This window comes from Plutella xylostella, chromosome 14 (genome assembly GCF_932276165.1).
Source record: "Plutella xylostella chromosome 14, ilPluXylo3.1, whole genome shotgun sequence".
Taxonomy (NCBI): domain Eukaryota; kingdom Metazoa; phylum Arthropoda; class Insecta; order Lepidoptera; family Plutellidae; genus Plutella; species Plutella xylostella.
In genome coordinates this window covers 9,412,468-9,437,307 of record NC_063994.1, presented here as the reverse complement: position 1 = coordinate 9,437,307, position 24,840 = coordinate 9,412,468, and the positions used below count along the sequence as shown (strand labels likewise).

Genomic DNA, 24,840 nt, shown 5'->3' with positions numbered 1-24,840 from the left:
TTGACGTCTAGCATAAACTGGCCTACATTTTATGAATCATCTGTCTATGGTTCCTCTGTTCCATGAATCTTGAGTCCTTATGTTGATGAACCGCAAGGACTTTATCTACGTAGATGTATCTATAGATAGCGCAGGGCGGGAGGGCAAAGCGCGCGGGACCCCGGCGGCAGGCGGACGCCCGCCCTGTTCTGTCAAAAAATACTGGCCGTTTACGTCAGAAAAAAACAATTAAATTCAAATTTCGAATTCGAAATACGGTGCGTTTGTGGAGTGACGTGAAGTGTGGATTGGCCTTCGTTTGAGTGAGTATTGTTTTGTTTTTTCTCGGTGAATTTAGGAGTGAGTGTTTTGTTTTTACGAAGCTTTCCGCCAAATGGTTTTCCTTGTTGAGAAAACTTTGCCACTTTATGTTACACGTGCTCAGAGTAAAGTTTCACAAAATCGCGGTTTGTAGATAAATCCAGTGAAGTTGGAGTGGATTGTGTTTATTCTAATAGTGTCTTCTTGTTGCTGTCACACGGTATAAAACGGTTTTATCATGTTTCATGGTGTATTGAGTTTGTCTACGTTTACGAGGAACGTTTATTAGATTTTTTGCGTTTTCGAGTACTCAAAGCGTGATAGTAGGTATTGTGAATCCAATACATCCCAAAAATATGCAATATGTACCTACATCCTTTATTTTAAAATTTAATACTTAGGTGATTTTTTCTTACTACTTATTTGATCTAATAGATACGTAGATCATAACTTCGAACACCTCATCTATCACAACACAATCGAGGAATAGGTATATGACTGTAAATAAAATGACTGTCTCCGTATTTGCAACCTTTTTCCACTACAAAGTATCATTTACACTCAAAAGACCTCAAAGCGTTTGTACTCATTGCCTTTAGAAATAGGCCAGTGATACACGGCTGGACATAGGCCTTTCAAGGACCGCCACGATACTATGATCTCATCACTCTACCACTTTTCCTACGGAGTAACTGGAGGGTTACTCTACACTGACGAAAAATGAACGAACGAGAGCTGTCGTGCACTCGGCACGTTTAATACAACGAATTGGAACCGTTGCTCGCGCAGCAGTGCTCCAAAAATTAGTTTTTAGTTATATAGAGTGACCCCAGGGGGGTCACACTATTTGACTTTAGAGGCGGTGCAACGGTGATCGGTTCTTCGACAGACAGACTGAAACTTCAGCCTGAAAATTTTAGAGCATTGCCCAAAAAACGACGGGTTTGCGACGAGGTTAGTGACCAGTGTGGCTATACCACTACCGTCAGGAAGCTAAAAGCGCCTTCACTCGCATGTTAGTTGTATGGATTAATTATTACTTGCTAACGTTCGGTGGTGGTAACCCCACTAGCTCTACCATGGATCGATCCTCGGTCGGAGCTGATATTGGCTCTCGGGTCTTGAGTGTTAAAAGTTTGATATCTCCAACCCACCTGCCAAGCGTGGAAATTATGGCCCTCCAATCTTACAGGCCCAGGTATAAGAAGAAGTACTAGTCAAAATGTCTTCACCGAAATTCTATGGCAACATATTGGCTAATACGTTTCTAGGCTACGACAGTAAAGTTTAATGTAGGCTACAAATGTTTATGGGGGGTAATAATAATAACTTGTTCATTCACTGGCGGAACACTCGTTTTCGTTTTATTGTCAGAAGTAGCGGCGGCGCGTAGGGCGTCTCACTTTTATATTATTAAGAACCATAAATATTCCAGGAATGGATATAAGTGTGCCTACATGTCGCATTTAGCTGTATAAGTCAAATTTAAGTGAAAAGGGGTTTATTCGTCGTACAGCTGCCACTACACGAGTTCGTTATCAACGTAGATAAACGTCACTGTATCGCGATTCACCATAAATTCGCCGCTGTTATTGATAAGACGCGTAATTAATGAGTTTAACGACAAAAACCCATTCTCACAATCAAAATCTCACCACGCTGGTCCACTTGGATTGGTGGGTTCAAATATCAATGCTAAATCTAGATACATATACATGTTTCCTCACCATGTATTCCTTCACCGTAAGAGCGATGGTATGCATTGTACTTTAAATTCCAAAGAACTCATTGGCTCATGTGAGCGCCAGGGATCGAATTCGCATCTCTGGCGTGAGAAGCGGGCGCTTACCTGACTGAGCTACCACCGCTCTTGTCTTGCTAACTTTCTAACACTAGCTTGCTATCCTGGCTTAAAAAATAGTCTCGTGAACTCTCGTGAAGCGTGAGCTTAGTATATGTATATCGACAAATAATTGTAAAATTTTACGTCGATTAAACCATTTGACTTCTGACTTCAAGTATATCTGCTGCAGTTCAGACTCATCATTTATTCCACGTAGAATTATTTGTCGATTGTCAAGATAATGCGTCTACCACCATTTGACAAAGGCAGTAGGTATGTACTTAATCATCGTTAGACCGTAGAATCCTCAGTGCATGTGTAATCTGTTGATCCTTTGTATTGCTATAATTGAGCTATACACTCCAGTAACCTCTGTCGAGTAAGTAAACTAATAATGCAGACGCTGCTAGACTGGCAAATATACTCGTATGTTTAAATAATAAAGTAAGTTTACTTTTGTTTGTGGTCTCGTCTTTATAAATGTAGTTTTCTTTGCGAAAACATGAAAATATTTAATGCAGACGTTTGAGGGAAAGTGAGATTCGCTTTTCTTTAAAATGTTTTAGGTGTTTACATATAATAATAGAGTTGCTATTATTTGTTTATCTACACTTAATTACACACAACATAGTATAGCCTTCGGACCCCGAGAGGTATATGTATGTATAGGTACCTTGTTATTTTTTTTATATTAAATTAATTTTTTGGTCACTTTCTGGCAAAGAACAGCACAACATACTATATAAAACTTAAAAGGAATAACAGGGATACTCCATAAAACTTTTAATATACTTAGGTATTTTTAAACAGTACAAACATTAATCACAAAGAATGAACATGAATAAGTTTTCAAAGCGGACTTATGACCAACACCAATGTCTACCAGCCAATCATTTATATTAATCAAAAATAATAATTTTGTTATAATTTGGATTTTGTATCTTTCAGATAAACCTATATTAGTGTTATTAGCGTTTGTTTTAGCTACTTATACATATATCTGAAAAAAAAACACACAATAGCCAAAGACCGTAAGTAGTCATCTTTGTTTTTGTATTTGTTTGTCATATTTTCATAACCTGCAAGTCTTGTTAATTTCATTATCCTCCATATTTTTCGCAAAAACATCCGCTCGCCCATAACAGCCACTTTGAAAGTACAAGACCATACTTCAGCATTAATTAAATAATAACTTGGAACAATCTTGCTCTTAATTGCGTAAGAAAAAGCCCATTAACAATTTAATGTCCGCAATCACTTAGACACCACGAAGTCGGACATCGGCCAAAAACTCATTAACAAAAGGCCGAAATATAAAGAGGCCGTATAACAAATGATACCGTTTTGTTAACCCCCCCCCCTGGCCGGGTTAATCCCGCGGCAGTATGCCAAATCCCGGAATCTGGGGGATTGCGTTCAGCTCAACAATCGGTGCGAGAGAAGTGTGGGAGTGTATGTTTGTATGTATCGCTATACTATACACAGGGTAGGACTCATTTTTTCATATATATATATATATATGAAAAAATATGCTTATATACATATATATATAAGCATATTCATCAAACCTACTAAGTTTTTCTTTAGGTATATAGGTATCTTAACATAATATATTTTAGTCACAGATTTCTGAATAACCTAAGTAACTCTATGTTATACACCCGTAAAATACTTTCTTCTTATACATATGTAGAGGTATACCTAGTATATGTCAGATAGCACATCTACCGATCCTGTCGCCGCGATTCGGGTCAAGTAGGTGTAGGCATCGGTAAGTGAATGAACGCCCGGTCAGGGGGTCACTCCATGTGACGAAAAACTAAGTTTCAGAGCGCTGCTGCGTGAGCCACGACTCTATCTCGTTGTATCACACGTGCCGATTACGTCAGTATAGAGTAACCCCCCAGGGACGGACAGCGGGATTGTCGCAAAGAAATGTATGTACGAGTGCGTTTAAGGGTTAAAATTTGTGCTGCCATGTAATGTAGTAATTAAATAATACCTACTGTGATCAATCAACTTGCTTTGGTCCTCACTCCTCAAAAATATTTTAGCAAATGTATTAAATAGATTTAACAATAAAAAAGAGCAGAAATGAAATTGTTATAAAATATTCTCGCTACTTCATAAAACTATATAAAACTGCGCAACAAAAACCAAGTATTCTTCGTAAACAGTACAAAGAAAAGTTGGTCAACTTAAAAGAGCTGTATAATTCACAAAAGGATTGCAACACAAAAGAGGGATGTTCGCGGTCCCGTGAGTATAATCTCAGAGTTATACGCGCCATGCTACGGAAACTGTTAAATCCTATAAGATACGGGATTGCCTATTTTATTAGCTGCCATAACACACATCAGGAGCGCCTCAACACTCGGTCCTCGGCCTTCCTCATCCACCCACTACCGGCTACCCGCCTAAGGTCGTCAGTCCAGCGGGCAGGAGGACGTACCACGCTGCGTTTGCCTTTTCGTGGTCTCCACTCGAGAACTCGTATACCCCAACGGTTATCGGTTCTTCGGCAGATATGACTAGCCCACTGACACTTCAGCTTGCATATTTTGACAGTGATGTCGGTAAGCTTAGTTCTCTGACGGATAACCTCATTTCTGATACGATCCATCAAAGAAACCCCAAGCATAGCTCTCTCCATAACACACAGTCATGTTCCACAAATTAAAAGTTAAGTATAAAGGTAATGCAATTAACGAGTTTCTAACTGAATCTAAACTCAAGTTATTGGAAAGCCCTATGTCCACCAATGATTGATGTCATATATTGAGATAAACAAAAGGCCGCCTATTCATAGAACTTTACTGATTTGGAATGACCACCAAATTATCAAACTAAGCGACATCCGGTCGAAACTTTATTGTATTAAACTGCAATAAGTTGTACTTAATGTTGAGTAAAACATGTAGAAAAACAAAAAAAGAAAATTGCGGAGCTCGCATTGTATGCCTAAGTCCCAAATGCGGGTACCTACTTGGGATGCGAGAAAGCAGGGCTATAATTAACAAAAGGAATGCAACAGAAAAAGCTAATGAATGTTAGACTCGAGCGCCAAATCCCGAGAGATAGTGCAGGCTTTACGGAAGAGACGCTGTACAATTTTCACCCCTAGCATTTTCGCAAGACTGTGCTAAAGGATTTTTTTTCTGTTTCAAACGTGAGCTGTTGCACCCGACTACTGGGTAGCGAACAGGGTTATGATTGGTTCTGCTTCTCAACTGAATTCTAAAGTAATGGATTGTGTTATTATTATTATTCTATTACTTTTTTTATTTGATCACCACTGACAGCCTACACATGACGCAAAAATTGAAGAAACAGTTGTTGATAAAAATAAAGTTTTAAAAAATTTGCGTCATTAAGCTATGCTACCCTCAATTTACATAAATGAGCACGAAAATAAAAATATAAATAAAATTAACTGAAAGAAACGAAAAGGAGTTAATGAACGACAGTGGAAGGCTTACGGGGTTAACCCCTTGAATGCGGAGCGGCGAATCCCACGCCCTCCGTAAACGGGTAGCTTTAACCTTTCTACACCATTTAGCATTTTTACTACCTTCACTGGTTCGTATTGTATACCGTGAAAGGAAGGGTTTTGTAAGTTGAGCTTGTGCGTATTTCACAAAATTTCCCAAATGTAAAATGTATTTGAGAAGGTTTCCACAATTTTCGTGTTGTTAAGAATAAAATACCTGAAAAATTGCTGCATACTCGCATAGCCGAATAGATTTTAACTTTTTTATCCAGTACATAGGTACAAAATTTCAAGGAAAGCTATAAAGTATGGAAAAACATGGTACAGTACACCATGACAACATCATAACATCTACAAGAATAAAATATTTTTATGTGACAAATTGGGAGCACAGCACACACAATAACGTAAAACTTAAAACATCTTTCGTCTCCAGCCAGGGGTTAAAAAACGTTGACAAATGCATCCATCGCCCCGCTCTGAGGTTAATCCCGGAGCGCAGTGCCAAATCCCGACAACTGACGTAGTGCCCCGGGCGAGTACCGACAGCGCCATCTATCCCGCTTTCCCGGGATACGACGGAATGAGGGTTGAAAAACTGCCATGTTATGTTACTAACGTACTTAGGAGGTTCTCACATTGACCGGCAACTTTGCACGTTACGTGCATTGTCTCATTGAAATTGCTCCCCGTGAAAGAGTAAACAAACGTTCATCCATTAATAACTATCACGTTTTTAATATAGTAGGAAAATTGTATTCCTTTCGACATCCTTTACTTTTAACCTCTTAGTCTATTCATCCAAATATTTTCTGGCAGAGATTGCTTTTAGTGATAAGACCGCCTTTTACTAAACTAAGTTACAAACTTGTTAATTACCCGACTGCCGAAGGAGGAGGGTAATGTTTTGTTATTACTCTTTTTGTTGTATAAATAAAGAGTATTCTATCTATAACGGGCTCGCGCTTCGCTGTAATTTTGTAGCATTTAGTGATACTTCATTGAAAAAAAAAAGATTCATCGATGAGCCTACGATAATTGTCTTTCTCTTTCACCTAGATTCACCTTCCTCTATTGGTAACATAACATAACAGTTTCGTAAACCACGTGAACGGTGAAAGATGACTTACTTATAACAGTAACTTTTAGACAGTGTTGTAAAACATACCTTTGAGCTGTGCATCATGGAAAATAATATTACTTTCCACAAAATGAAGTTGGATAAGTTATTAATCGGTACGTTTCTATTGTAGTCTGACACGAAAATTGCCCGTTTTTCAGCCATAGTGAAAATGTAAGTCAGAAAATGGGAATTTTAAACTCATTTTTGAACGAATACATTTTCTTATCTGTAACATTGCTATACATAGATGCATGGAAGTAATAATACAACAGGAATGCGCACTGCACCAAAAAAACGAGCCGACAGAGATAGTCAGCACGGAGCCCTCCATCTCTTTCTATTTTTGGTGACCATAATTTTAGGTAATTCATGAGACATCACTTCTAATCTATCATGTCGCGAATAGGTGTCGATGGTCTAGTCTTAGCAAAATCGCACTCTTTATTGTCAGGACTTTATTGTCAGGACTTTATAGTTCGACTGTAACGATAGTAAACATTTGCGATGAATCGGGATTTATCATCGGGTTTAAAATGATGAAAATTTGTGGGAATTACTTGGAACCACCTTTGCTATGTTTCTTCATTGGAAGGAAAGCTGAAATTTGGGAAAATATAATTTTAAGTAAATAAAATTAAGTTGGGTGTGGTGTTGACAAGAAAGTATCAAAACAGGTTAACATTAAACTCAACTATGTACCTAAACGTGTTTACTTTGTGGGTGTTCCGTTTACATAGTCTAGTTGATGAAAATCATAAGATTTCAAAAAATCTCAAATATCTCAACCCAAGTGCTTCCGCCGGTTTTAGGCTTGATAAATTATCTTATAATACTCATATCTATCACCAAAAAAATCAACAGCTTATAACTCTTTACCAGCCTTATAAGATAACAGCCACAATAATACCTAATGATACTTAGGTATAAAATAAAACAAAAAATTGAATAAAACAGGTCCTAATTAATGGAAAGTGATTCAAAAGTACGAATGAATGGTCACCCTAACCATAACGTCTCTCACAACAGTATAAACATCATCCGTCATCTTGACAACTTCGGTCTTGTCGTAAAGTATTTAGAAAAACTACCAATATTTTTTATGAAATTATTATACATACAAATACCAAATATTTCATTAAAATTACATGTTTATAATGATTTATTAAAAAATTGTTTTCGAAAATGATATGATATACGTAGTTAATTTAATATTTTTTTGCATAGCTCTCTTCGTACAAAATCTACCGAAGTTTACACAACTAAATCCTGGCAATTGTTAGAAAGAGAGGAAGGGCTCTGTGGTAACCCTCTCTATCGGCTCGCGGCCTCTTTCACTTCAAATATAAATCTTAAGGTGAATTCGTTAGATCTATTTTTGTTTGCATCATTTTGGTGAGTGCGCATTCCTGTTGTATTATTACTTCCATGCATAGATGAGACAGCTGTTGTGTTTTTGTTCAAAGAATTGCGCGTTTAAAAGATAATTCTATACCTTTGTAAATAAACAGCTAAATTTTATTGACGACCGAATGGCGTAGTGGTTAGTGACCCTGACTACTGAGCCGATGGTCCCGGGTTCGATTCCCGGCTGGGGCAGATATTTGTTTAAACACAGATATTTGTTCTCGGGTCTTGGATGTGCCCGTAAAATGGCAATAGGCCCGCCCCCTATTACATTGGGACTAACATAACACTCTGGCGAAAAGTGGGTGCAGCAATGCACCTCTGCCTACCCCGCAAGGGAGTACATTAGTACAAGGCGTGAGTGCGTGTTTTTTTTTTTTTTTAATTAAGATTATGATCCTGATTTATTCTACTATAAAAGTCGTACTATACGTACTCGTATAAGTTGCATTTCGTATTTTTCTATTATTGTGGTAAACCGTTGGAATAACTGGTTAGGATGTGTAATCTACCTCTAAAGAAGGTACATTGTACTCATTAACGGCGATACGCATCGTGACCTATCACACGAGTACAAAATGTACCTACAGGTTCCAAACAAAAAACTGATCCGTAAAAGACACTCATTTGTCAAAATTACAAGTACTTACTTACTTAAGAGACAATAAAGGTTTTTTTGGAAATATTTAAAAAATATATTTTTGGACAGACCTATGGGTAAAATGATTTCAATTTTGGGTACTTGATAGGTTATTGTATGATGTATCACTCCCTCAAGCTTGGGCCACTATTAACGCAACACCCTGTATGTATTTAGGTATATGTATGTAGGTATGTGTATGTATGTAGGACTGTATATATGTATGTATGTATGTATAAAGCTACGTCACTGCGCGGGATTTGGCCGCGTGCCGCGGGATAGCCGTTACAACTAGGGAATACAAGCCCGGGATCCCGGTCCCCGGGATCCCGGGATCCCGGTCATTTTCCAGTCCCGAAATTTTCGGGATTAAAATTTGCAAATCCCGGGATTTTCGGGATTGACAAAAAAGGGTAAATTAAATGGATAAGAACCCAGACCCAGGTAACATATTTCTTTTATTTAACCATGTGTGTGTACCATTCTTCGTAAACTTAAACGTAAACAATTGTATTGTACTAGATATACAATGTGTTTTTTTTCGAACCCGACAAACTTTAAGGGGGGATACTACGAGTAATTTCATCGAGAAAAAACCCCCATACGTGCGGTCGAATCTCAATATTCTAGAAATGGCGGCCATTTTAAAGTTAAGATACTAAAAAAATTCCTCTTATTCATAGAAAATCATATCTCGAGATTTAGACGCCTTACGGACATGAAATAAAATGCTTTTGTCCGCAAAAAGTCATCTCTATCCAATAAAAATATCCACAACTGCTAAAAAGTTACATAAAATAAGTTAAAAGCACCTAATCTAACAGTTTTGACAAAAAAAAAACAGAAAAAATTATATTTACTTGAATAACTTTGAAAATCGCCCCTCTTTGATGGTATTTTTATGTATTTATTTAAAAGTATTTGAAATAAGCTAAACAATGATACCAAAACCGTATCTGTACGTTGAGGCAGTCAAGAATTATTGAAGTTCAAAACACAACTAACCTAGCGCCGCAGCTCAGGTAGCACAAATAGCACAATCCATTGAGTGAAAGAGTTCTGATTGTAAATGAAATCAACTTACATGAGCTCCGTTAGGTGTTTTCTCGATGAAATCAATCGTAAAATACACCCTTAAAGTTTGTCGGGTTCGAAAAAAAACACATTGTATAAACTAACTAGATATATAGGTATAAAGAGGTTGGACGGATGCATTTGTTAGCTTTTTACAGCTATACGGATAAAACCCTTTGCTGGCTTACACACGCAACTATGTATATGGTTATTGTAGATAGTTTTTCTCTAAAGGTATACTTATAAACAGCTAAAATATTATATATTGTATCGAGGGTATTCTGCGATAAACGCATTTATAAGTGCAAATTAAAAAAAAGATATAGGTAAGTACTAAGATTTTTTTTATCTAGCAGAGCTATACCTATGTATTGTATATCTGTAAAATTTGCGATATAATATATTTTTTTACAAAAAAAAAACAATATTATGATCACTTGCGTAGATGACCACACTGCCGCGTTAGAAGGTGCCAACTCTAAAATGAAATATTTTCAGTATTGAATTACATAAAGCCTCGGTAATATAAGATCAGATGACAATAAGGATTGAAAGCAATAGCTTTATCAGAGAAACTATCGGCTTTCCTTTCAGCATTGTGCTCGGTTCTGTACCGAGCTATCGTATTTCTTATTTCGATTCAATTGGTTTGCTCTTCGAATAAAGAATAACGGCAGAAAGGGCATCAAATTTATGAAGATTTTTTATTTGTTTCACTGGTTAAGTTTGAATTCTCCTATCAGTTTCAAGATTTTTATTAACTTTCGTGTATTTTACTTTGTGTGTAACTGTAACCTAACAAAAGTTAAAATAACAAGAAATGAAAGCAGATATTTACTGCTGACCCAAATCGGCTCAGCCATTTAAAGTTATACGACTTTTAGTGCCAATTTCTCCATAGTCGGTTATCTAACCGACCAGGGATTGGTTATAAATTATACGTCATCTCCATATAAAATTCTTGACAGATGTGTCAAAAGTCAACCACTAATACCTGGTTATGCTCTAACCGACTATGGAGAAATTGGCACTTAGTGTTGAATGTCGGGGGTTTTTAACGTTACAACGTTATCGCACATTTGTCTCATAATAATAATAATATAGGCATATTGAACTGGTAAATACGGTGAGTACTCACATATGTACCTAAAGCAATACCAAAATCCAGCATAGATTAGCAACAATTTTGCCTCAAAGCCTGTAACTCTCAAAGGGCCCTGTAAATCACTCTAAAACAGAATAAATAAAAGGGTTTTTATAAAAAAAAGGGTACAAAATATCTTTGAATCTTTGCCAGAGCGTCCCAAATGTTAAAATCTAGATTTATAGATCTTTTTTTCCTGTCGCGTTCAGGGTAGGTACAACTGTTTTCGTAAGGTACTGAGGAAATTGTCAAACAGCCAATTTATCTTACATCACTGTAAGTGAGGGAAGGTTAAAGCCAGCAACCTGGCATGATGCCCAGAAGGTCTTTGACATTACACAGAGGACAGTGGTCTCCGTTCTACCGGATAACTGGCCTAGTACGATGCTATATGTATGTAGATACTTGTTGAGGACAGTTGGACTGAGTAAAAAGACTTCGATAACTCAATCAAATGTTTATTAAACTTTTAATCACACACACGAAAATGCACATTAAAAGACAAAGAAAGATTATTATTAGGTGTGTCCATATCACTGTTCTTACACTTATAATGTCACTTTCACTGATAGTCACTGAGTGTCTTTTCACTGTGGTGGTGTCACGGGGAGGGCGCTTGCCGGCTCGACCCGTGAGTGTGTGGATGCAGGAGCGGCGCTTGCCAGCCCGATCCGTAGCTGGTGGTAGCCTGGTGACAGGCTACGTCGACCTCGGCTTCGGGATGTCAGACGTGTTGTAAGGACGTCTGACGTGGTGTCGCTGAGACGTCGTGCGTGGCGTCGGGGCGACGTGGGCGTGGCGTCGGGGCGACGTCGTGCGTGGCGTCGGGGTGACGTCACGCGTGGCACCGGGACGTCGAGCGTGGCGTCGTCGGGCCAGTTGGGGTCTGGACCAGCGGTTGCTGGCTCCAGCCCGCGCGAAGTCTGCTCCCTAGCTCGGACTTCGGCGGGGTGACTCAGGGAATCCAGGATTCGCCTTCGTCGGGGTTCCTTCCTTGCGGTCGGAGTCACGCAACCATGTGCGAAAAAGGGGAACGCGGAGGTTCGACCCTTTTGGGTGCCTTCCTTGCGGTCGGCTGAGGTGAGAACTGCTAGCTTGCGCTGAGCAGAACTCCGAGTCGAAGCGAGGCTAAGACTGCCGTAGCAGGTAAAATAGGCCAATATTTATACCCAAGAACAATAGAGCTCCATTGCCTTTGTTCGTGAGAGGCGCGCTCATTGGTCGAGCGCGCCGTGCGTGGGTGCGAGGGAGCGCTGTGCGTGCGAGCAGGATAGATAGCTCGCTGTCCGTAACAATACTCGTACATAGTGTATCTCTGAAATAAAGGTATAATGTCAAATAATTCACTTTAACAATCATATCGAAACAGTTGGTTAGAAAGAAGAAGAAAATACCATGGCTTGACATAAATAATGATTCTATATTACTTACCTAAATATTTTAAGGTACTCATTTTCCAAGAAAATCCTAACTGACATTATAAATGCGAAAGTAACTGTGTCTGTCTGTCTGTCTGTCTGTTACTCTTTCACGCCAAAACTACTGAACGGATTTGAATGAAATTTAGTATACATATAATATACTTTTTATCCCGTAATTCTCACGGGAAAACTTTTTAAGGCGAAGCGAAGCGCGCGGGAATAGCTAGTATAATAATATATTTTTGGGAGTTACGTATTTATTATGATACAATATTATATAACGAAGTTTATGTAGAGTGTATAGCCTGTCGTCACAGATATGACATGACATCAGCATATACCGAACAACATTTACAAATATATTTTCACGTTGCGTATTGTAATAAATAAAATATTCCTTATAACACGTGTACGTATTTCATTTAAATAATGTATTGTAATGGTTTTCAAGATGATTTCTCTGTATTTCTTGGTTCAAACAGGGCTTAGCCCATTGTGTATTCTTCAAAATGTTTTCTTCGTCTTTTGAAAAAAAGGGGTTTCAATAAGTTTAACTTGTATGTGTATGTGTGTGTGTAAAAGCGTAGCTTCCAAACGGCTGAACAGATTTCGATTTGTTTTTTTGGGTCATATATATTACCCCGAGTGTTCATAAACTATGGACTATCCTAACTAATATTATAAATGCGAAAGTAACTGTGTCTGTCTGTCTGTCTGTCTGTTACTCTTTCACGCCAAAACTACTGAACGGATTTGAATGAAATTTGGTATACATATGGTCTAGACCTTGAGAAAGAACATAGGCTACTTTTTATCCCGGAATTCCCACGGGAAAACTTTTTAAGGCGAAGTGAAGCTCGCGGGAACAGCTTGTATTTTATAAAAATGGGTTTATTTGTTCAAAAGTTATGCGACTTCTAACGTGTTGAATGTCGGGGGTTTTTAACGTTGGTTAGGTTATTAGTAGATAATATGGCGTGGTATCATTACCCAAGATTACGGACCTAGGAGTATAAATGGGTACTTAGAGTTGGACAGTAACATGACAAGCCATTTCCATCCATTTATTTATTTATTTATTTAACTCTTTATTGCACAAATATTACAAATAAAAGTACAAAGGGTGGACTTAATGCTAAGAGCATTTTCTGCCAGTCAACCCGCAGGAGGTACAAAGATAAAAAGTACGGGTGTGCAAAAACGGAAAAAAAAGATCAGTATGATTGTGAAGTGCCTAAATAAAAATAATACCTAACCCTAAAACTAAGTAAATAAATATATATGACCCTATACCTAGTAATACTAAAATACTACCTATACAAAATATATATATAAATATACATATAAATATACATATATATATATACAAATATATATTAAATATATAAAAACAGGGGGTACAAGAAAAACTGCCTAATTAATCTGTCCCAACTTGCTGAGGTAGTGAGCACGAACCATAGACTTGAAGAGCGGTCGAGAAGGGGCTTTCCTGATTGACCATCCATCGATGGAAACAACAAATATTATAACGAATAACCATTGTGGTGCTTCAGTGTTTTAGTAAGCGAGATTCCTTTTGCCTTTTTTTCTATTTCCATGCAAATAACTTACACTAGGTTGTACAACGCACAAACCCAACTTGTCACTTGAAACCCAATTCCTAAATCAGTATTTGGATTACCAAAGCAAATCGCAATAGTAACCGTTCGATATTCCACCTAAAGCCGTGATATTTAAGGTCGGTTGTAACTTAATTTCGTCCAATGCCCACTAATTGATAGAAGGGCGTAGGCAAATGGAACATTTGGTTTTCGGAATGATTTGCTGAACGTGTCAATTCAACCACTCTCCGTAATGCTGCTAAATTCAGAATGTATGTAGAAGTTTCTAGATTATTACTCTGTTACAAAGAATATAATAGGTATCTATTGGGGAACAGCAATACATAAGGATATGGGCATGTACTCGTATACTTAGGTACGCAGCTATTCAGCCTGTTTCGAACGTAGATACCTTACAAGTTTCTTACTTTAACATACCAACTTCAGATATCTATTATCCCCCTTTAAAACAGTCCCAAACAAATCGCTTATTGTCATTTTCCATTTAGACAACTATAGGTACATACGTGAGTACCTTTTCGAGTGTCCGTGAAATAAACACATGAACTGTACCTAGGTCTAAGGTGCGTTGTCTATTTGTTTTCTTTACAAACGGAGATATAATTATGTATACTTACAAGTTCGGTTTGACACCCATTCACGCAACATGCATCGAGAATTCTTCTTGTTCATATTTCCGCTACTCTTCTGAGGAGTCTGAGGCTGACACCAGGCGCTTCCAATCTTCTCTCTATACGACTTCACTATGGACTGCTTCTAGAAGCCCTAGCACAGAGTACAGGACAACCTCGTCAAGTCGTGACGAAAGTTATCCCTCATACTCGAACTCGAAGCCTAGCGATGTGAGTGACCACACTGGGTCTCGAAGCCTGTGAGTGAGCGCGATGCAAAACTTTTGACACGTCTTGTCTTGTCATGCGCGTCTTGCCCCCCGTGCTAGGCTAGCAGTTATAAGCTTAGCTATACCATAACACAATGTATTTTATTCAAACACAGTGTTCAACTTTTCAATTGAAGCGAGTATGGAATACGTACCATTGGGGGAATTTACGATCTCCTTACGTGCTTGGTCGAAATTTAATCATCAGTAGTACGGCAGTGCGACTGGCTCCACGCCAAGTCACTCGCCAGTTGTCGTGGGCTCGCATTAATATTGTTTTAGACTTGGCTGCTTAGATTAACAATATACGGAGTGTCAGTGGAAAAAACGTCTCGACAAATAATACGATATTTCTTCCACTGAGCTCTTATTTTGTATTCTGTTCGGTAAGAAAATTTGCAATTTTACTAACTAGAATTATAGGTTGGCATTGGCAATGGCATCAGTTTAATGACAGTAAACAAAATGCTAACAGTTGTTTTGCTTTGTTTTTTTATGTGACACGTACACCATCTTGTTTCGTATATTGTTAATCTAAGCTTGGCTAAGCTGGCTGAGGAAGGCCGCGGGGGCCAGTGGCGAGCCTCTCGTCAGGCGATTGCTTCGTTGGTAGTTAGTTCTCTTCGAATTGTAATAATAAGACATTTCACAGTTGCCTGGAAGAGATCGCTTTTAGCGATAAGTCCGCCCATATTGTATTAAGTTGGTATAGACTTTAAGTCTTAAATGTTATTTTAAGTTTTTTATGTACAATAAAGTTATACTACTACTACCTACTACTTCACAATGTCTGTATAATGGCTACTTGTGGGATAGACATGCTGTCACTGTTTAAAACACATTGATGAAACATTACTTTAAAACACATTGATGAAACATTACATTGATGAAACATTACTCAAATGACCTATTACCAGATCATCCGACCGGACATTTTGAAGGTCTAACTGCCTCGAACTATTCGCCAACAATAAGCCTTTAGGACGGGAAGCAACAAAAACAAAACTTTGGTCCGAAATTCCGCCCTTTATTTCGCCATTTCCCACGTGCAGTGCTAAGCAGATTATTTTCCATCATTAAAACTAGATTTTCCACATCCTCGTGTAACTACAACCTCTAATTCCTTAGTCGTAAGGGTGGGAACGGCTTGCGTGGGAGTTTCACTTGATTATACAGGATGTCAGACTTGGACGGCAGATGGCAGCACCTAATGGCATTAGGCTACTAATTAATGGCACGTACTGTATAGTGGTAGTTCTGGGTTGTGGGTAGGTTAGTGTGGCAGTTGGGTGGTAAGTGATATTTTTTGACGCATTTTTTTTGTTAAGGTTACCGCCGATTGAAAAAAAAACATAATTATTAGGTCAATAGATACCAGTAACAACCTCAAAAGGTGTTTTGAAGGCGTAAAAAAAATGCTATTATGGTAGTTCGTACGTACCTAAATAAAATATAATTTGTTCTCATTAATTTTAGGTGCCGATGGCGTGACAAAACGCTAGGATTTATAAATTTAGCTTACTGGTTGAAAGGGTAAATTACCCTTTAAATAACAAAATATCCGGTTTGTTTTTTCAAGGCTATTTATAAGTACTTATTAATATTTTAGGTTCACGCGAACTGATAATGTTGATCATTAAAGCTGTATATTAAAATAGACTTTTACAAGGCTATAATTATTTTGCAGATAAACTTACCTAATTATGATAACGACTGTAATCCCTGAAGAGATAGTCAGAGGTGACTCGCAAGTGAGTCACCCGCTTTTCGCTGTACCTACCTACCTACCTTTATACTCACGTGATAGGTCGCGAGCCGTATAGCCGCATAAAGCACATTTAAATCATGTCATTGTGTCATAGTGTAAAATTTGCTCAGTTCCTTATTATCCAACTAGCTGTTCCCGCGCGCTTCGCTTCGCCTTAAAAAGTTTTCCCGTGGGAATTCCGGGATAAAAAGTAGCCTATGTTCTTTCCCAGGGTCTAGACCGTATGTATACCAAATTTCATTCAAATCCGTTCAGTAGTTATGGCGTGAAAGAGGTTACTCTTTCACGCCATACATACGACAGACAGACAGACAGACAGACACAGTTACTTTCGCATTTATTATATTAGTTAGGATTAGTTAGGATCGTCGTCTCCACAGGCGAGAGAATCGCGATAGTCAGTGTACCTTTCCTGGTCGCAAATACCATCTTAAAACTATACCGTCTTCCTACTTAGATGAAGTTATCCTTGAGTTTCCATTTTAAATTATTGAAAGCAAATTCGACGACCGAATGGCGTAGTGGTTAGTGACCCTGACTACTGAGCCGATGGTCCCGGGTTCGATTCCCGGCTGGGGTAGATATTTGTTTAAACACAGATATATGTTCTCGGGTCTGGGATGTGCCCGTAAAATGGCAATAGGCCCGCCCCCTATTACATGGGACTAACATAACACTCTGGCGAAAAGTGGGTGCAGCAATGCACCTCTGCCTACCCCGCAAGGGAGTACATTAGTACAAGGCGTGAGTGCGTGTTTTTTTTTTTTTTTTAAAGCAAATTGGTCAAAAGTTTGGCTCTCAAAATATACTTACCGGCTTAGGTAGGTACCTGTGTGTGTTGTGCTATCTGTGTCCTCATATCATTGACTATGTATGAATATGTTAGTTTTAGTGTTTTCGTCTAGGTATTCTAGACCAGAGACCACCCACGGCTAAGCCGGAGAAAATTAGATTTTCCCCAGGACACCTAAATTAAAATATACAGGTGTGAAGATAGCCCTGGGTGGTATTAGAATCAAATTTTGAATCTACGTGTATTTAATATTTAAAAACCTAGGTGTTACATAGGTAGGTAGGTATACATAAGACATTATACCTTTTTCTTGGTCGAGTGTAAATGCGTGTATAAAACATTTTCATTATCTTATTAGCTAACTTTTTCATTAGTTATAATACATATATTGTAATTAAATATTTATTCATTATAACTAGGTAGTTCACACATAGATATTTAATGAAACAAGAAATTCAATAATATCAGATTCCAGTATAAAAACTTTAAATTAATGAACAAAATATCCTCACGTTTGATTGCAAAATTATTAAGCTTTAAAATTAATTAAAAAGAGCAAACAATTTATTAAAACAGGAATTAATAGTCTTCAAACAATTGCAAGCAATTTGTTGCTGAAAATTCTCAGTGATACTACGCTATTAATATTTCCAGCGTTATCCAACTTTAACTCGAAATTAATTTCAGGTACATTTAACTATTTTGTTCGGCACAGAAAAGTATAGAGAAGTGAATTTTGGAGTTGTATATTCCCATTCCCACCTTCGGTTTCACCTTTCTAAATGCACTTTGTATGGCATGTTGAACAACGCCGCTGTCGGTTAGGTTGGAAATTAATAAAATGGACAAATATAAATTTATTTCCGGTGAACCGCCTACCAAATTACCTCTATCAACAAAAGTTAAATAGTTAAATATCGCGATTCGGCCTCAGCACTTAAACAAAACCTATAAGACTTCTAAAATGAGTGATTATGATCCTGGTGTCAATCTGATTTACTAAAATATCCTTTAAGCATATACACTCACGAGCAATGAAAAAGTATCAGTTATACATATTGAACGGCAATGACATGGGGAACTTATTCATTAATCGCGAGTTCTTACCTTACGTATATTTATATTCGCTGGTCAAAACACTTCTCCCAAACTTTTGTTCGGTTTTGGCTGCGAAATTTTCACGCTAAGGTTTTGCTTTATCATGTGTGCAGAGAATTATGCAACACTGCCGTGTATGCAACCCGGGGGGTGCGGGGGGTGAAGATGCAACGCCGGGGGTGCGGGGGGCAGGGTGTAGGTGCAACCAGGGCACCGATTCCCGAGTTACGGATATCATCTCCAATGCCGAAATTTCACTGAGATGAGGTTTATCTCTGGTGGAAATGGAAAAATGCTACTCTGGCGATCTCGCGTAAAACTTCAAACGTCAAAATGTCCTTGAGTTAGATCGTTTGTCCACCGCACGCCGTCAACGTGTCCACCGTACATACGTCATGTCGCCGTCAAGTGATACTAAACTCGGCCTGAAATAATATCTTTCTCGATCGGTACGCCGTCAACGAGGAATATATTATTAAAATTCGACCGAGTTTAGTATGACTTGACGGTGCCATGACGGATGTGCGGTGGACACGCGACTAAGTATAATAATTAAAAAAAATAAAAAACCGACTTCAAAAAACCACTAAAATGTAAGTAATAATTTAAGGTTTACACAAATTATATGTGACAGTACAAATATACCTAAGCAGGAACTGTTCTTTTTTGATGTTGGTGCAGTGACAAAGTTATCTGAAGAAATACGAGTATGGCACCAACTTCAAAAAAGAACAGTTCCTGCTTAGGTATATTTGTACTGTCACATATAATTTGTGTAAACCTTAAATTATTACTTACATTTTAGTGGTTTTTTGAAGTCGGTTTTTTATTTTTTTTAATTATTATTTTATTTTATAGTTTTTAGTTTATTTGCAATAATTTTTAATCAAAAGTAAGATGCAAATGATACCAAAAAGTCCTACTAATCAATACGAATCATTCAAGCCTAAACACGAGGTAGTTGCTATATACCGTTGAGGAGTTCCCTTGACTGCCTTCCGTTTCCATCATCAGATCAGCTCAAGGTCACCATCATATTTTATTGTTATAAGAACTATATTTACGTTCTTAATTTCATTAGAATTGGTTAATATGTGTCCAAAATGGAAATTCATACCCTGTTTTTACCCCTTTACCCACCCTTAGGGGTGAGATAAAATTCTGAAAAAAAAATGGGACCACCTGGAAGCTCAACCCAATACAACAAAAAAAGAATTTTCAAAATCGGTTCATAAACGGCGGAGTTATCGGTGAACATACATAAAAACCTCCTCCTTTTTTTGAAGTCGGTTAAAAATGTATGTACCGCCATTTCGCCACAGGCGTGCGATGGCAAACGCTCTTAGGGAAGATTTTAAATGGAGATTTTACCTCGGAAGATATGACATTTATCTCCGAACCTCCGGAATTGAGCCCCTGTTGAGGCTGTGTAGGTGTAGTATGCAGTTTCTGGACGCGGGTCTAGAGCTAAACTAATTACGGCCGGTGGACAGTTAATCTATATTCCCGTATAAACTCATAAATTTCATTTGAGCCTTGCGGTGATCTTGGTTACTTTGGTCGACCCAATGAAGGTTTATAATGTTAGTAAAAATATATAGGGCCTTACCACAAAAACTAAGACAGTATTTAACAGATGTTTAGCGCTGTCAAACGCCTACAAAATCTGTCAAATTTCGTTTTAAACACTTGTTAAACAGTGTTTATATTTTTTGTAGTAGTACAGATAATGTTTTACTTTTCATAAAGGTTTATTGATTTCATAAGATTTGTTAAAATAACATTCGGAATATAATTATGTAAAACACAAAAACTAATTTAACATCTGTAACTTAGTTTGGCAGACTCTTTACGATATCACAAAGACAGGCATTTTAAGGTTGTAACATTCTATTCTATTTTACGTCTGAAGTTTAAATTTCAATTGATTATTTTGTAGGATATTATTTTTTACATACTTTCCTGGTCTCCTACGCAAAATTTCTGGAAATCAATTATTTGAGTATAAGGATAGATAAATACCCTTTATGTAAAAGAATAATGTAAAAAGATGCCCAATTATGTCCCCATTTCTTATACAATGTAAGCTGATAGAAAAAAATGTATAACATTGGGTAAGCAACGCGAGCAATTTCCTCCTATTCCCTCTCATTTATTCACACAAATCCAAAAACCTTTAATAAGCTGATTTTACGCTTGAAAATCTTCTGAAGTAGGCTTAACCGAGCGAAAACGTAAATTTTACCTACGGCTGTAGCTACGTGTATCTACCTTCAAATAACTTCATTTGGTATACATAATTGGAAACCATTATTTATATTGAATTTAATGATGCATTAGTGAACATTTCCTAAATTAACCAAAGCACTGTTTATTAGGTACAATGGCCTTTGCGACCCAGAAAGTCAGTTCAAAATTGACCTTTATATTTGAACAATTAAGGACGATGCAAAACCCAAAGCGCTGACTGTACAACAAAAACAAACCCGATAAACCGTGACATCAATAACGGCCAAATTGGTGTAATCAAACGCGGAGTGATAACCAAATTAGCCTGTTTCCTAAACTACTCTGGACTTGATGTCAGCTTGGAGTCACTCCGTCAATCATAATTAACTACATTCGCTATCGAATGCCTGATCTTCATTTACGCACGGACTGTACTGATAGGTCGCCGAGATACAGCACGCCTTCGCCCTCCCGTTAATTACTGAGCCTCTCACTCCAAAACAGCTTTGATCATTGTCTGAGCAAATTCTTTGGCGAGACGCCTGCGATATTAATTAAGGAATCTTAAAATTAACTCGTCGCGGTCAACAAGGTATTTGAGGTGTTTTGAAATGTTTAAAGGTTGTCTTTTGTTTCAGGTGTCTTCAGATGAGATGGGAATGCGAGCACTATGGTTCGGGACGTGTTGGCTGATCCTGACCCTGTGTGTCTCCGGCAGCGGCAGTGACTGGCTCAGCTGCGCCCAGATCGCGGTGTGCACTTGCAAGTGGTCGTCAGGGAAAAAAACCGCGTCCTGCGTCTCCGGAAACCTTGAACAACTGCCTCGGCTCTCCGCAGACATCCAAGTACTCGATCTGCATGGCAATCCACTAAAGACTCTCGAAGAAGACGCTTTCGCCAAAATTGAGCTATTAAACCTGCAACGACTCAATTTGAGCTCAACGAGTCTACGCTCCGTACACCCTGACGCTTTTAGGGAGCTCCGGATACTTATTGAATTGGACCTCTCGCAAAACGACCTGTTCCAATTATCGCCCGATACCTTCAGGGGAAACGACCGGCTGAGACTGTTAGTACTAAATGATAACCCTTTGAACTCATTAGTGGTGGAACAGTTTCCGCCCTTGCAACATTTGAAACGACTGGAACTGGCGCGCTGTCGGCTCCGGAAAATACACCCGTGGGCTTTTGTACACTTACGAGCATTAGAAACTATACATGTTCATCAGAATTTGTTGTCATATCTACACCATGACACTTTTAATTTGCCTCTTTTGAAGACTTTAACGCTTTCAGAGAACCCCTGGTACTGTGATTGTAGACTAAGAGAGTTTCACGAGTGGTTCCTGAATAGTAATGTAGGAAACGAAGAAGTTACGTGTGGTGGGCCGGAGACTAACGCTCATAGTTCATGGAGAAGTGTAAGAGGAGATGAGATGGTGTGTCCGCCAGAAGCTATATCCAGTCCAACCGTCATACGGACTGAGGCGGGAGCGGACATATCCTTCGGATGTTTTGCTCGTGGCGACCCCAAGCCTGAGATAGACTGGTTCTTTCATAGTGTAGAAGTGTTGAACGAGACATACAAAAACAGTGAAATTATTGTGCATCGACATACCATCGAACATTACGACGAGTACAATGACGATTTTATAAACAAAAGTGCGCAGTGGTTGAATGTGACGATAAACAATGTGACTAGTGATTTAGCCGGTGAATGGGCATGTAAAGCGAAAAGTTCCGTGGGAATAGCCAAAGTTTACCTGACTCTAGTGCTACCAAAAGCCAGAATCGCCAAGGCGCGTGTGGCTCCAGACTATTCCGCATTTTTTGCTGTTGCCGGCTCTATATTAGGCATGACAGGGATGGGGTTCTTGGCGGCATGCTTCTGTTGGAAGACCAGACGCCGGAGAGTCCCGCCCAGCAGGAGTTTCACGGACCAGGAGAAGAAGCTTCTAGATACTTCTTTAGCCGTTAGCTGTGATAGGACTAGTGCTGAGTTAGGGTCTTCTTACGGCTTTGAGATGCTAGACCGCTCAATGTCTTTAGAGAGTGAGGATACGCAGAGGTGTTTGGAGCCGATGCAGATCACGATAGAACCCCATGGAGGGTTTCCTCCGCCGCCGGCAGAATTCTCGTTTCCTGCCCCTTACGGGAATATTTTTATATCAGTGCAAGTGAAGGGTCATAACGATGAGTATCCCGATCTTCTTGGAGGTGGAGCGACCTTGCCTAGGAGGAGTAGGACTTGTTTTCTTAAATCTGACTATGACAACATGGGTCCTCGGATCACGGCTGCTGGCAGCTCAGTGTGGTCCCTGCCAGGGTCCAACGACCAGGTCGCAGTGAAGCCTCCCCAAGTACCAATATGTCTGTCCACTTTCTCAACGGAATTCACCGCGCTATGAATCTTAGTATAAGAAATTTTATCATAGTTTTATAAAAACTCTAGGTGTTTAAGGATTTTGCTAACAGTTATTATTAACGGATTAATTATTAATGAATCTCGAATGCTCTATGAATCGGTTTGCCAATAGCATTTTAATGATACGTTATTTCATATTTGTGTAGGTACTTTATTAATCAAAGTCAAATGTGTTTACACACAATTTACAGGCCGATGTTGCATGGATAAATATCAATTAGGTATAATGTAACATATCAATGGAATAAAAATATTTGTGTTAAAATATTTGAATGATTTATTAGATGTTGTTTGTTAATCTCTCACTATGTGTTAATGCGATTATAGTTTTTAAGCGAATAAAACTTTGTTAATATTTTATTCGTTTAGTACTTTATGGAATTCAAATGGATAAAATATATTTTACCATATTACCTAGTTTACCAGACTGACTTCCTGAATAAATTAAAAATATTTATAGTTTTTATTTTTGCAATTCAGTGTAAATAGTCATGTAGTCAGTCTGAGTTCCATTAGTCAAACCACAACGATGTTTTGCTTTTTTGCTTTACTTCAAACATAGGACTGAAAGAATTACTCGTAGATAGTATACGAATTATGGTGACTTTTGTAAATAATATAAAACTCTCACACTATGCCGCCTTAATAAGGGAAGTTTGTGTAAAATGTGAAATCGTTAAAAAGTTTTAACTATACTACATGTTTTTACTGGACCCCTACTATGTTTTAAACTTGGCCTAAAATATAGTACCTAATATTATGCAATATAAAGATACTGTTTTATTAATTTTATGATGAATAAATGCCCATCAATGGAATAGTTTTTTCAATTAAATATATTTGTGTAGTAAGTTAACGTTTGTAATTTTTTTGTATATATTTTAATTTACCTTTTTTACAATTTACATTGAATATCTGCCACTACTACCTTCATATATAATAATTTTAATAACTGAGATATGGGAGCGATTCTAAAATTAAGAAAGAAGAAACAAAGAAAGTATGAAAGAAATACATTTATTCAGTGCACTGAATTTTTGAGTTATTTTGATATTGTTAATTTGAGTACCTACCTTGAATCGGTTTCAATGTTAATTGTATGACATGTTTGATCATTTTAATAATGTAAGTAGGTAAAGTTTGTAAGATTTTGAATTTAAAACTATTTGCTTTAAAACTCAAGAGAGAATAAAGAAATGAACTGAAAATATAATAATTGGTAATTTTTTTTATTTCCCTTTATCACATAAGTACCTTTTATCGTTAAAGTTCTTTAGCTGAGTCAAATTTGAATTACTTCTCCTTATCTGATATCCATTGCGTAGGATTTGGCGGTGAGTCTTTCGTAGGTGCATATCCGGAAGTATGTTACAGAGCTCTTCATTCTGAACAACTTTTGTTATTCTTGAAAAAAAATATCTGCTCCCCATACACAGTGTCACGTAAACAACCCATTTTTTATGGGGAAGCTTCTTTTTTTTTCGTTATATCCCAAGGTCATTATAGCAAAAGTTGTTCAGAATGAAGAGCTCTGTAACATACTTCCGGATATACATCTACGAAAGATTCATCCTGTATAACTGCTG

At 37.9% G+C, this 24,840-nt stretch overlaps 1 protein-coding gene across 1 annotated transcript; it reads left to right on the top strand.

Annotated features, from left to right (window-relative positions):
- Positions 1 to 160: 160 nt before the first annotated feature.
- LOC105389208 (leucine-rich repeat-containing protein 24-like) lies at positions 161 to 24,467 on the top strand. The gene is made up of 2 exons (XM_011560289.3): positions 161 to 302; positions 21,468 to 24,467. Exon 2 carries the CDS (start codon positions 21,483 to 21,485, stop codon positions 23,235 to 23,237), a length of 1,755 nt encoding a protein of 584 aa, XP_011558591.3. The 5' UTR covers positions 161 to 302; positions 21,468 to 21,482; the 3' UTR covers positions 23,238 to 24,467.
- The last annotated feature ends 373 nt before the right edge of the window (positions 24,468 to 24,840 follow it).

Bases quoted from the DNA above. Each gene is read 5' to 3' on its own strand.
- LOC105389208 (XM_011560289.3), top strand. From the start codon at position 21,483: ATGGGAATGCGAGCACTATGGTTCGGGACGTGTTGGCTGATCCTGACC.